Source organism: Xiphophorus maculatus, chromosome 21, assembly GCF_002775205.1.
Source record: "Xiphophorus maculatus strain JP 163 A chromosome 21, X_maculatus-5.0-male, whole genome shotgun sequence".
Taxonomy (NCBI): Eukaryota; Metazoa; Chordata; class Actinopteri; order Cyprinodontiformes; family Poeciliidae; genus Xiphophorus; species Xiphophorus maculatus.
Window position 1 is genome coordinate 25,042,271 of NC_036463.1, and position 14,499 is coordinate 25,056,769.

Here is a 14,499-nt window from a genome sequence, read left to right on the forward strand (position 1 = left end):
TCCAGTTTCAGGTTCTGGAGCGCCGCTAGACATGCTCAGGCGTTTCTAGGTTCTGTCAGAACCTCTGATTCCTCCATGTTGGGTCAAACCCGTCCTGCTGCGTTTAGAACAGTTCCTGTGCTGCCGGGCTGAGTGGGAGTTCTGTGCTGGTCGGTTTATGGTGTCATGTTGTGAGAAAGCGTTTCTGCCTCCAACAACCCAGACCTGCAGCTCTGAGTGGGCGGCGGACGCAGACAGCACATGCTTTATTAGCAGAGAAATGTCACCATGGCGACCCGCGGCCGCCGCAGGAAGCTGAGCTGGAGCAGGTGGGAGTTCAGAGTTTCCCTGGTGCTTTCCTGCATCGGCAGACAGGACGGAGGCGGCGTGGGCGCCGACCTTCAGGCCCTGCGCCACGGCCCCGGAGCCGCACAGGAAGCGTTACGTAATTACACCTGAGCAGGTGAGGGTCACCGAGAGGTCAGAGCCTCACCTGGGAGCGCCGAGGTTCATCCACACAGGGTTAATGTGGGAAGTTCTGCAGAACTTTGGTCAAGTTGGACTGTTTCAGTCATCCACAGCTGGATCCTCCTCAGGGAAACCAGGAACTGGCTGGATGGATTCATCAGATTCTTTACTAAAGGAAAGAAAACAAACTAATGAAGTGGGCGGAGCTTATACACTTATGGGCGTGGCAAGAGGAGGAGCTAAGAAGGTGTGGTCAGAACCAGGAAGATACTAGCTTAGCTTTTTCTAAAGAGCAACTAGCAAGAAATCTGGCAACAGTTTATCAAAAACACCTAGAAACAACTTAAGGTTTTTTATTGGAAGGTTTTTTATTGGAAGGTTTTTTATTGGAAGGTTTTCTGTGACGCTCTGCAGCAGCTCTCTGTCTCCATGGAGACCAACAAAATGTCCGCCTGACAGGATGTATGTTCGGATCCCAGTTCCAGGTCATTTCCTGTTGACCACAAGGGAACATGATCAGTTTCATGTTCAGATTTATATCTGAGACCAGAAGCTCGTCTCTGATTGGACGATCAGCTTTGATTACATTATAGTATTTAATTATAATTTACACAGAAACTGCATGTCAAAAGTTATAAAATCTTAAATGTAGATGTAAATTTAATAACCTTATGTTAATTGGATTTGGATTAAAAGTCTGGACTCTGTAAATCTTAATTTGATCCTAATTAATGTGAGCAGATCAATAATCAATAATCAGATTATTTCACTGATAACAAAACAGCAGGAATCACAGCTGGTAGAAACATGATGGAAACATGGAAAGTTTCACTTTAGTCCTCTTCCTGTCTGGAGGTCAAAGGTCAACTGAAATGACAGCAACCATTAAAAGTCTGTTAGTCAAGACTAAAGGCCTGTAGGACCCGTCTGTCTGCAGGAAGCAGGAAGCAGACAGACGGGATGAAACACTGCAACTGATCGGAACGTTTCATCGTTCTGCTCTCTCTCTCTCTCTCTCTCTCTCTCTCTCTCTCTCTCTCTCTCTCTCTCTTTCTAAACTTCATCGTTTCATAAAATCCTGCAGCAGGTTTTCAGGTTGGAGTCAAGTGGATGTTTCTGTGGTTCTGAAAACCTCAGCAGTCCTTTTCACCGCCTGAGCTCCTCATCCATTTCTCTCATCTATTGAACTCCAGTCATTACCTGCTCATCTGTTGCCGTGGTGATGGGAACTCCGACAATGGCAGCGTGGCGCGCCGCTTGACCCGACAGAAAGCAGAGTGCATGTTTCTGAATGAGCAGGAAGAGGCTCCTGATCCAGGAGGGAAACTGAAACGAGCTTCCTGTCCGGCGGCAGGAAGTGTCCTCGGCCACTTCCTGCCGCCGGACAGGAAGCTAACGTCTTCGCTAACGTCTCCTCTGTGTGTCTCAGGTCCCGACGTCCACCACGGAGCTCAGCACCATGCTGCTGCCTCGACCTTCGTCCACGCAGGGGTCAGAGCGGAGGGGGAGGGCTATGAGTGCCGCCAGCTACCTGACCGACGTCATGGAGGGTGAGGAGCGGCGCCACGGCAACACCTTCACCTGCAGCGCTCTGCTTAAAGGGACAGTGTCATGTAGAATCAACCCCTTTAGCCAAACATGTTTTAATGTTTTTCACTCAGAAACAAACATGGAGATTTGCTTTGATTCCTTCATGCATGTTTCACAAACCCTTTAATCTCCATGGCAACCATTCAGCTGTTGAAAACGCCTGAATGGACCTAGCCCCGCCTACAGACGCAGCTCCTCCCCATTAAAGGGTTCCCCCATTAAAACATTAAAGGGTTAATAGAGGAGCCATGTTGGGGCGACTTCCTGGAGGCGGAGCTTCAGAGAGAGCAGGAGGTTTTAAAGAGACAGAGGCCCAATTTCAAATGCTTAATAAGTAGTTTAGAGTTTGGGTTTAACCTCGTCTGCCCAGTGAGAGTCCAACCAGCAGTGGACAGAACCGAACCGCACCGACCTGCACCGACCCACCCAGACATGACTCCCGAATCCTCTGTAGACCAAAGTATTCCAGAATCTACAGCCAGTCCGTCGGTCCAACAGGTGAAGCTTAAATCTAGGATAGAGAAAGTCTGAAAAAGCTCAACGAAAATGAAAACGACTTCAGTTAAAACTGTTTCCAAACTGACGGACTGACTCAGAACCGGCGCGATAATTAAGCCCAGAAAGAAAATCCACAGAAAGGACAGAGGAAACCGACCAGCATGAGATAAACAGAACACCAATAACAACGAGTCCAGAGTCGACCTGAAGTGGTCAAATTAATGCAACATCATGCAAAACTGCAAGAAGAACCAGAAACATGTCAGAATCCACGAAACCGCCGGACGGCAGCAGATTGAGCTAAAACTGGGTCGTGTAAGAGAGTCTGGGTTTGTTGTGGCTCCCGCCGTCCTCAGGGGAACGAGTGCTTTGTTTGTCAGAAAGAGGAGAGGGACGCACAGAAACTGAATAAAAGAGAGGAGAAGGAGTGTGGCATCGTGGTTACCCTCATTTACCGTGCAATCAGCCTCCTGTGTGTGTTTGTTGGGTTGCTGAGTCACCGTCTCCCCCCCGGCGCTCGCTGCTCTTAGAGAACAGATCATTATACAGGAAAACACAAAAACCCACTGCTGTCCTCTCTGATTCATCTCCGCTCCCCGCCCTGCCGCCTTACTCCAGGATGAAATCCTTCCAGTCTGGAGTCAAAACAAACTTCTGACCCACAAACTACAAACTACAAACTCCTCTGCTGCTGTGTGTAGAAAAATCTGGAAATGTTTGGACTGATTAGCAGATAAAAGCTGCTGTGTGTCTTCATCTGGGCAGAACTGGAGGAGTCCCATAAGAAGTGCCACCCCTGCTGGTACGTGTTCGCCCACCGATACCTGGTGTGGGAGTGCTCCCCCTCCTGGCTGCGGCTGAAACAGCTGGTGAAGATCATGGTGATGGATCCCTTCCTGGACCTGGCCATCACCGTCTGCATCGTCCTCAACACGCTCTTCATGGCCATGGAGCATTACCCAATGACGGACGAGTTCAACGGCATGCTGAGCATCGGAAACCTGGTAGGACGGATGGATGGATGGATGGATGGATGGATGGATGGATGGATGGACGGACGGATGGATGGATGTTGGATGCTGGTTGGATGGATGGATGGTTGGACAGATGGATGGATGAATGGATGGATGTTGGATGTTGGTTGGATGAATGGATGGATGATGGTTGGTTGTATTTTCTGGGTTTTCTGTAGTTGAATGTGTGGAAGATTTTGTAGGAAGAGGCGGTTCTGGTTCTGATCCATGTTTCTGAATGGGATCAGTCTATTTTCTGGTTCTGATCCATGTTTCTGAATGGGATCAGTCTATTTTCTGGTCCATGTAGCTGAACTGGGTCAGTCTGTAGAGGATTTGCTGCAGGAGATTTTCACCAAACTAACTTTGGCGCCGTGGAGGAGGCGGTGATGTTGGTTGGAAGTGACAGAAGAAGAAGAAACCTGGTGTGAAACGAGCTGAAAGTCTCTCAGACCTCGGGATGAAAATAAATCCTGACCTGCTGCGTTTCCAGTTAAACCAGGAATGTTTGGAGGTGAGTCAGTGTATCGGAGCTGACAGAAGCGGGTCAGCTAGTGACTAGCCGCGTGGTTTGACCCCGCAGACGACCTTCAGGCCGCTGATCGGTGGAAGCGCTATGCTAATTGGTTCACCTGAGGTGTGAACGGCCCTGGGCCAGAGCGCTGCACACCTGGGCAGAGCCGGCGTGTCAGCCGGCCTCAGCTGGGCGGAAACCAAATGCTAACGAGGTTTAAAAGTAGAAACAACCTGCAGCTGTGTGGTTTAACCTCTGGAGCTGGGGCCTGACGTGGTACGCTGCTGCTTCAGAGAGGATCCTTCATGTTCCGGGTCAAACAGCGACGATTTCACCTGAAGTTACTGGAAATAACTGGATAAAAATATCCAGAAATACAAACAAGCTGTTTGAATCATTCATGTTGTTTCTTCATTATTCAAAAGTAAAAATCATCCAGTCATGCTGCTCCATCAGGACATAAAAGTATTTTTTATTATTGTGTTATGAATTAAAACAAACTAAAAATGATAATTTGTTCTGCTGTCAGCTGTGGTGGGCACGCTACCGCTAATGCGCTAATAGCAGAGCTAATGTTTAGCGTTTCAGTGATTATGTTAACTTTCAAAACGTTTAGCGCTTTTAGCAATAATAAAATAAATCTTTACAGATAAATTCTGAAGCATAATTTATTTGGATGTTTTATAAACTTTCAGCTGAATAAAGTTCAACATATGTGTTGAAATTTTGTTTAAGAAATTTATATTCAGGCTCTTATTTTGAAGTTTGTACTGCAATTCCATTTCCTCTCCACATAAACTCTTTAAAACAAGAAAAACAGACAGTAGAAACATAAATACAACATTTAAGGACATTAGAAGATTTAAATTATAACGTTAAACTGGAGTTTGATGGCTGCAGATAAAATCTGAACGAATCGAAACGTTAATGCTGTTACGAAACGCAGACAGGAAGTTCTCTGATCATTTCCTGTTTGTTCAATCCTGTGATGATCAGTTTGACTCAGAACAGATTTAAAATCCTGGTTCCGACTCAGATCCGTCATTCTAAGTTAAAATCTCCACAGAGTTTAGGAAACTTCCCCATGTTTACGTTTGTGATGGTAGACGAAGCTGATGGTTGCTAAGCGACTCTAAGGTCTTTCATGTGTTTTAATGAAGCAGGTGATTTCTACTCGGTGTTGATTCCTCGGTGTTTGTTAGCGTTAGCGCCGCCGGCCCTCAGCCTCTTCCTGTTGTCGGTGGATTATGTAACGCTGCTGTCGCCTCGCTTCCTGTTTGATGCGGCCGCCGTCTTCTGCAGCGTAAACACTTTGGAGTTGCTGTGCGGCTGAGAAAGGTTGAAGTCTGAAGTTCCTTACCGGATCAAACCTCTAATCCCGGCAGATGTTTGCTTAGCATTTCGGTGGCCTTTCTGTGGGCTGCGCGCCTCTCAGGGTTATGTAAGCTGGATCATGTCAGGACGCCTCCCTGCTGACACAATCAATGTCAGCTAATGCGCTCGCTGTTTGCTTTTCAGCGGCGCTCTCTGCGTTTCCATATTTCCATCCGAGCAAACACCTCCAACATTCAGAGGAGGCTTTTATCCGCAGAGAAGCAGCCGACCTGCGCTGAGCGCCGCTAACCTTTAATGTCTCTGTTGTGGGGAGGCTTTGTTTCCTGACATCCTGATTTATGTTTGGAGGCCGAGCTGATTCTGTTTCACCAGAGATCTTCCACTTATTTCATTTCCAGCAGCGCCTTCAGATGACAGAGCAGCTGCTCCGACACGTTTCCTGGAAGCTTTGTCTTGGTTTGGAGACGAGAGAGTCTGAAAAGTTAGGAGGAAAGTGTTGACGCTGCTAAGCTTCCTTAAGGTCAGAGGTCAGAGGTCAGGGTGAGCTGCTCCTGGTTGGAGGCTTCATGTGGAGTTTAACTGGCTTCAGTGATTCTGGTGGAGATTCAGACTGGGAGTTCAGTTTGGAGAAACATTTTATCTGAACGGAGCCGTGATTTAAAAACAAATCATTTTATCTGCAGAACAAAATTCAGTTTTTCCAACAGTTAATGTAATTATTAAAACACTTCAAATATTCAGAATAAATCCATCATGAAGGGAAATTATTACGTTTTAGAGCATTTCTGACATCAGAAAACCAAAACAGGTTGATATCTTCCTCCTCCTCCTCTTCCTCATCGAAGCTCATCGTCCTTCAATACTTTAAACTCTGCAGGATCACAGAGATTAAACACAAACACTGTAACCATTAATATTCAATACATAGAAATTATTCGATTGTCAGAAGTAGCTTTTCAAAATAAAAGCCTTTAGGCTAATTTTAAACAGTTTTTATTAAATGGGGAATAATCAACATTAACAGAAATAAAAGCTTTAAACCATCAATCTGTGTTTAATTAATCTATATAACATAATTTTCCTGTGAACTGAGTTACAGAAATACATAAACTTTTTATTAATATTTCAATTGATTGAATATGAGAATGAAAATTGATAAAGAAAACTCTAAACAAACCAGAAGTGAATTACTGACTTTCTGGATGTGGAAATAAAAAGTTTTACATTAATAAATAAAAATAGAGCAGCTGGATGAATATTCTGTATATTTATATTCAGCTTCTCTTCAAGTCCTGAAACCGAAACTGTTTGTGAAACGTTTCAGTATAACTGGGGTCAGGCGGCTGCTGACCTCTGCTGGACGCCTGTCCTCTGCTGGACGCCTGTCCTCTGCTGGACGTCTGTCCTCTGCTGGACGTCATTCTTCTGCTGGACGTCTGTCCTCTGCTGGACGCCTGTCCTCTGCTGGACGCCTGTCCTCTGCTGGACGCCTGTCCTCTGCTGGACGTCATTCTTCTGCTGGACGTCATTCTTCTGCTGGACGTCTGTCCTCTGCTGGACGTCTGTCCTCTGCTGGACGCCTGTCCTCTGCTGGACGCCTGTCCTCTGCTGGACGCCTGTCCTCTGCTGGACGTCGGTTCTTGCTCAGAGGCACTGAGGCAGAGCAGGAAGTTTAACGATAAAACAGGAAATGTTGGTTTAATGTTCTTCAGATTAAATCTGAGACGATTTAATGGAGTTAAAACAAGAAGGACGAAACCTCAGAACATTCTGCTTAATGATCGTCTGCTGCAGCCGCCGGGGTGTGTGTGTGTGTGTGTGTGTGTGTGTGTTGTAGTGCTGCTTACTCATTATATCTGCCTGGTTGTGACAAAAATAATCACGCGTCTTCCTCACATAGTCATCCTCTCTCTGCTGATGTTACTGTTATTAGTGAGTGCTGATGTCAACATCCCTGTTCAAGAGCCTACGGCACACACACACACACACACACACACACACACACACACACACACACACACACACACACACACACACACACACACGCACACACACACACACACACACACACACACACACACGCACACACACACACACACACACACCCCAACACGCTCTGATGTGAACGTAGCTGCTGGTCAGTCGTGTTTCTTTCAGTGAATCAGAAAGTCAGAGGAAGTTAAACATCATAAACCAGAGGAACCGGATCAGAACCATCAGCTGCTGGACTGTAGATCAGTATTTATAGATACTGATCTGTAGATCAGTATCTATAAATACTGATCTATAGATCATTATAGATACAGTTTGGTTCTATGACACCAGTCCAAACTGAATGTCGTCTTTATAAAACTTCATTTCAGTTTCCTATTGGTCTTCGTTATCAGACATTAAACAGACATGAAGTTTATTCATTTTAGTTCAGGAAGGTTTTTATCTGAGGCAGGGGGTCAAAGTGTGGCCCGAGGGCCATTTAAGGTCCGTGGAAAACCTTCATGTGGCCCCTGACTTCAGTTTGAGTTTCAGAAAGTGAAGCTGATGATGTTTAACATTTTTATGGGTTTTTAAGATGAGAACTTCTTAGATGTAAAATGTTCAGTTTAACATAAATTATTTTTACTTTGATTAGGCCACAAACATCCCTAAACATTTTACTCAGACATTTACATCCAGTTTGCTAAAAACCTCAAACTTTTAGAAGAAAGTTCTCATTTGTGTTGCTAAATTAAATAAACTAAAATGAATTATTCTTTTCAAAGATTTGCAGTAAAGTTTTTTAGCATTTTAATGGAAAACATCTGTAAATATGTTGCTGTAACTTGGTGAACAGGAAGGTGTTTGATTGACTTCAGCTGACGCCTTTTAAAGGTCATAGTTTCATATTTACTGAGTTGCATAAAGCAGCCAGTTTTTCTGCTCACTGATGCTTTTGGTTGCAGGGAAGCAGCAGCTGCTGCTGATGTTTGACAGCTGAGCCGAGTTTAACTTCGTTAGCATCAGTCGCTCTGACGTCAGAGAAACAGGAGCGGAGAAACGCCACACAATATGCAAAAACAACAACACAATGAGAGAACAGAAGTAAAAATAATAAACTGACATTATGAGTGTAAATGAGTTAAACTGGAACTGTGAGCAGAACCGGATCAGATAGATCCAGTTACTGAGATCCAGGTTTATTAGAACCATTAAAGAACGTTCTGACTCTGACCTGCCTCATCATCATCATCATCATCATCATCATCATGATGTGGCTGAACCCAGAGAGCAGCAGAGAGCTAAACCTGATGTCAGTAATCATGAGGAGAAGCTAATCAACGCTCTGCAGAGCTAATGAGCCCCGAGGCGAAACGGGATCATCCTGGAGGCTTCACACACTCTGCTGCTCTGAACACACTGATCCTGAAACACACACCAGCTAACACACACTGACATGAGAACATAATAATAATAATAATATGCTAACACACACAAACACGCATGCTAACAAACATAGACAATGCTAACACACAGAGAACGCTAACGCATAAAGACATTCCAGCACCTACAAATATGCTAACCGTCATGCTAACACACCCGTCATGCTAACACACCCCGTCATGCTAACACACCCCGTCATGCTAACACACCCCGTCATGCTAACGCACACGTCATGCTAACACACACAGTCATGCTAACGCACACGTCATGCTAACACACCCGTCATGCTAACGCACACAGTCATGCTAACGCACACGTCATGCTAACACACCCCGTCATGCTAACACACACAGTCATGCTAACACAGGTAGCCATGGTAACACACACAAACATGTTAACATACATTAATATGCTAACACACATAAATCAGTCAAAGGAAACATGCAAACTTAGATATGCTAACACACACACACATGCTAATACACACAAACTCAGTACCAGAAACACACACGGAGTTCAAACAGATGCCGTCATGCTAACAGAGCTGTAGCATGTAGCTAGTATCTGGAGTGGGAGCAGTGGGTTAAACTGGTTCTGCTGGTTTTTCTCAGCCTCTCTGGTCTTTATAAAGTTTCTTGGTCCAGTTTTTCTCTCCATTGTTGCTTCTGTCCACTGAGGTCACAGGGTCGCCTCGGCACATGTCCAGGTCAGTTTGAGACGATGACCTTTGAACCCTTCTCAGATTGATGGACGGTAATCTGAAGTCATTTCTGATGCCTTTCCACCCTGGCCTTGTGTTGGGACTCTGCTGCCTGTTTATCAGAGCACACTGCTGATGTTTGCCTGCTGGTTACCATGGAAACCGCAGAGATGAATTCATGATGTCGCCTTGGTTTCCGTGTCCATGAAGCGGATGCAGTGTGCATGCTACAGCAGCGTGACTCCCAGCTGAGTGGCGCGGGGCTCCATGCTAACTGAAGCATGCAGTAACATTGCAGCGGCGGTCAGCGCGCCGCCGCCGCCGCCGCCGCCGCCGCCGCCGCTGCAGCTGCAGCTCAACTCCTGCCGGCTTCCAGAAAGCGGAGCGACGGTGATCGGAGGCGACACGGCTGCGTGTGGACGTGGGCTGAACCTGAAGCGCGCCCTCTGGCTCTCCATGGCCTTCGTTTAGCTGCTCTGAGTCTCTGTGTTTACCTGAGAGCTTCTGGTTTCCTCTCAGCCTGATGTCATCATTACGGAGCCGCAGCGAGGCTCTGGGTCGCTTCTCTCTATTTACACAAACATTCATTTATACATCTGAGTTTTATTCCTCTGATTCCTGGAAGATTATAAAACGGACCCAAATATTCTCTCTGCTGCAGAGCCTTGAAAACATAAAATACAACGAAACGACTGAAACATTTTTATTTACTTCTGCTTTCAGGGTCACATGGCTGCTGTCTGGTAATAACCTGATACAGTATTTTTACTCCATTCATGTAGTTATTGTGTTCATACAATTTTATAAATATTATTCATTTTGAACCAGTTTTAATGGTTACAGCCTCTTTCTATTCAGACAAAACACAAAAAATAGATTTGTTTCCCTAAACCAGCAGTGAATGAAAAATTATCTTTACTGCATAAAAAACAAACTAAAATAACTTTGTGGGAGTTTTTGTTACCAGAAAATGAAAAATCTAAAATGAAGTTGTGATGTTGTGTTGAAGTGACTGCAGAACGGAACCAAATGTTCTGATGTCTGCATGAACAAAATAAAAAATAAGAAACAAAAACATTATGATTTATCCAATAAGCAGCTGAACATCCATTTTCTTAAACCCTTGACCTTGATGGGGTCAGGAGGAGCTGCTGCCTTTCTCTAGCGAGTGTTTCGGTTGAGAGGCAGGGTCACCTGGAGGTCAAAAGGTCTGTCACAGGGCAACACAGAGACAGACAGGACACACAACCACACACACACGCCTACACCCCCTCACACACTTAAACTTTAATTTTTTTTTTAAGTCGCTGTTGCTTTGCTTCAGGAGTTCTGGAGAACTAGACCCGGTTGGTTGGACTCAGTGTGAGTGACCCCAGTGTGACCTCTGTGACCCCTGTGTTTGTGCTCCCTCAGGTTTTCTCGGGGATCTTCACAGCGGAGATGGTTCTGAAGATCATCGCCTTGGACCCGTACTACTACTTCCAGACGGGCTGGAACATCTTCGACAGCATCATCGTGTGCCTCAGCCTCATGGAGCTCGGATTGTCTGATGTGGAGGGGCTCAGCGTCCTGCGCTCCTTCCGGCTGGTACGTCCCCACAGCCGCCGGACCAGACCTGCTGCTAAACACAGACAATACCAACCAGTAGTGATGTTTCATTTTGGCGCCCGCTCCAACGCAGCACCCACATGCGTAGCGTGTAGCTACTGATCCTGCCTCAACCGCTTTGGTTTCTGTTGGTGGAAAACCGAACCAGACGAGAAGTGATTCCCTCTGAGATGTTTGGGTTGATGGTGCGTGCTGATTGGTCGGTGCAGAGTGATGTCATTTAGCCCAATAGTCCAGCTGTGGCCCAGTTTCTGACCGATCAGGCGGAGTGGAGCGGAGGCGTCAGCAGCAACTCGGATCTTCATCTGTCCTCACTGATCTCAGGAAGTGTCACTCTGAGGATCTCCGTCTTCCTGCAGGACCCCCCACCATGATGACACCCCTTCATCCTCCTCATCCTCACTGGTTGCATCTGCAGATTGTTTCTTCTTCTTCTCTGATTTATGTGACCTGATAGATGCTGCAGAAGAAGAAAAATCCTCTGTTCTGCTGATGGATCCAGGATAACCGGAGATCTGCTTCTTTTCCAACATTTTACTCATATTTGCTTTAAAAGTCTCTAAGGCTGTTTTTCCCTCCTGATGGTCCGGTCGATCCGGTTCTACTGGAACCAGAACTCCATCATCTGCTCCACCTCCAGCTGCTGTGGTTCTGACCCAAACCAACCTGTTCCCCTCCTGGCCTGTGGGGGCGCTGCACCAAGAACCACTGAAGGAAACGACACAAAAACCTCTGAAGACACTGAGAGCAACTTCCTTCTTCACCAGATGGAAACAAGATGGAGACGACAGATTTTTCTCTTTAGTCATTGGCTGAAGACCAGGAGCCATTTCTGCTGCTAGCGCTAGGCTAGCACGTTAGCTTTGGTTGTATTTACCCAGAATGCCCTGCGCTGTAGTCCACTTCCTGCTTTTTTTGGAGCTGCTGATCATTTTGTATCTGAAACTCAGATCTACATCTGGTCCAGTCAGTCAGAGTTGATTGAATCCTAAATTAAAGGTTATTTTTCCTGTTGTTTCCGACTGTTGACCTCTGACCCCTGTCCCCTGTTCCGCCCCAGCTGCGTGTTTTTAAGCTGGCCCGCTCCTGGCCGACCCTCAACACGCTCATCAAGATCATCGGGAACTCCATGGGCGCCCTGGGCAACCTGACGCTGGTCCTCGCCATCATCGTCTTCATCTTCGCCGTGGTGGGGATGCAGCTGTTCGGGAAGAACTACCAGGTGGGCCGCCGTCGCCCCCCGGTGGCCGGGCCGGGGCCGGCGCCGTGTCTAACCTCTGCTGTGCTCCTGCAGGAGTGTGTGTGTAAGATCTCCAAGGACTGCGTCCTCCCCCGCTGGCACATGAAGGACTTCTTCCACTCCTTCCTCATCGTGTTCCGGGTTCTGTGCGGCGAGTGGATCGAGACCATGTGGGACTGCATGGAGGTGGCGGGGCAGCCGCTCTGCATCCTCGTCTTCATGCTGGTCATGGTTATCGGAAACCTGGTGGTGAGTTCCTCCGAGGGCCGCCAGGGGGCGCTGCTGCCGCAGGGTCTGTTAGAGAGGCTGCTGCTTCTGAACCGGACCAGCTGGACCCGGTTTGGGCTGGGCTGGGTGGAAAGTAGACGTGCACCGATTGCAGTTTTACGGCTGATTCCTGATCTTTAAAAAAGATTGACCTGCCGATTCTGAAACATTTCTAAATATAATAAAGTCACTGAGTTGGTAACAGATGGGCGACTATTGTTACTGTAAACATTCAGACACAACCTGGTGGGCGGGGCTAAACTGGTGGGCGGGGCTAAGATTGTGGGAGGGGTTAACAGTCAAACTCACTGCAGCGTAAGGAGACAGCAGCTGATTTTTAGACCTTTACAGATAAAGATCAGATCAGCTTCACATTTAAGTATCTGATGATCAATGATCACAAAATTAAGGAAATCGGTTAGACGATAAATCAGTTGGACGATAAATCAGTTGGACGATAAATCAGTTAGACGATAAATCGGCTGGACGATAAATCGGTGCACCTCTGATTGAACGTCTGTGTTTCCAGCTGCGGCGTTTCTGGCTGCTGAGGTTCTGGTTCTGATTCTGGTCTCTTCAGTCGACCTACAGATCAGTAGAGATGGAGAAAAAAAAGTTTCTCTTCTGAATTCAAAAGACTCAAAAATAAATTTTAAATGTGTTTAATTCGAACGTCTCTGATCCTGTCAGGATAAAAATTACTGGACGATAAATTATCCCAGAAGTTCTTGTGATAAACGAGAATATTTTTATTTTCACACCATTTTCAACTAATATGATGCTAATGGCATATTAATAATACTAATACTAATAATAATGCAAGAATATATTCTCAAAGATCAATAAACTTTAAATTTTAATGAGCATTTAACACTGGAACTGCAAAACATTTTAAATATTCAGAATAAATAAACAAAACAACAAATAAAATGAACAAAATTGTAGAGTTAAGATCTAAAAACCCGACTGAAACTTTTATCCTCCAGTTTTTGGTAGAAAGAGAAATCGATAAATCATGATTATTGATCTGTTGTAATGCAGTTCACATATAATATATATATAACATATACTATAACCACCAATTATTGATGTAAATATTTTTTATTTGAGTAAAAACCAGACAGATAAACTAACTAAACTTAATTCTGGTCATTTAAGTTGTAGATTTTTAAATAAACTGATGGAAAACCGATAATATTTCAGTGTTTTAGACAAATATTCTAATTGTGTCTTTTCCTCGTCAGTGAAATAATTTAAACTGAATCTCCAGAACCGTTTGAACAGATTCTGAATCAAATCAAACGGCTGAGATTCTGATTTCTGCAGATCTGCTGTGATGAATCTGTTTTAATGGGACGAATCAGAGCAGCAGCTGGTTTCTACTGGAGCTGCAGAGTTCTGCTCCTCTTCCTGTTTCTGTTCTGGATCGGTTCTGCAGGAGTTCCTCCGGCCCGCTCCGATGTTCTGACCCAAAAACACAGAGTCACAGCCAGAGGAGCGGATGTTCAGGAAGCACGAAATTCCCAAACCAGGAAACACCGGAAGCATTTCAGCATCTGATGGAGATAATAACTAGATCCAAAAGTAACTTTATGATCCTGAAAACGTCTCGACTTCAGGAGAGGAGCAGCTTCTTATTTCCTCTTCCTCCTCTTCCTCTTCCTCCTCCTCTTCCTCCTCTTCCTGGTTCTGATCAGCCTGAAGTTTCTCCGTCTCTCCGTCCGTCAGCGGATCGTAACGACTCTCAGAGTTCGCAGCAATAACTCGACTCCTCTCAGCTGCTGGCTTAATGCGCTGATGGAGATTTAATAATGAGGCTGATACAGCACACACACACACACACACACACACACACACACACACACACACA

General features: G+C 45.7%; 1 protein-coding gene across 1 annotated transcript in view; it reads left to right on the top strand.

Annotated features, from left to right (window-relative positions):
• LOC102230440 (sodium channel protein type 2 subunit alpha-like) overlaps window positions 1–14,499 on the top strand; it is a 116,317-nt gene that overhangs the window by 59,708 nt on the left and 42,110 nt on the right. The window contains exons 15-19 of the mRNA XM_023326813.1: window positions 1,877–1,997; window positions 3,301–3,539; window positions 10,928–11,101; window positions 12,183–12,344; window positions 12,417–12,611. Of these exons, the coding sequence (XP_023182581.1) occupies window positions 1,877–1,997; window positions 3,301–3,539; window positions 10,928–11,101; window positions 12,183–12,344; window positions 12,417–12,611 (891 nt within the window). The remainder of the gene's footprint in view (window positions 1–1,876; window positions 1,998–3,300; window positions 3,540–10,927; window positions 11,102–12,182; window positions 12,345–12,416; window positions 12,612–14,499) is intronic.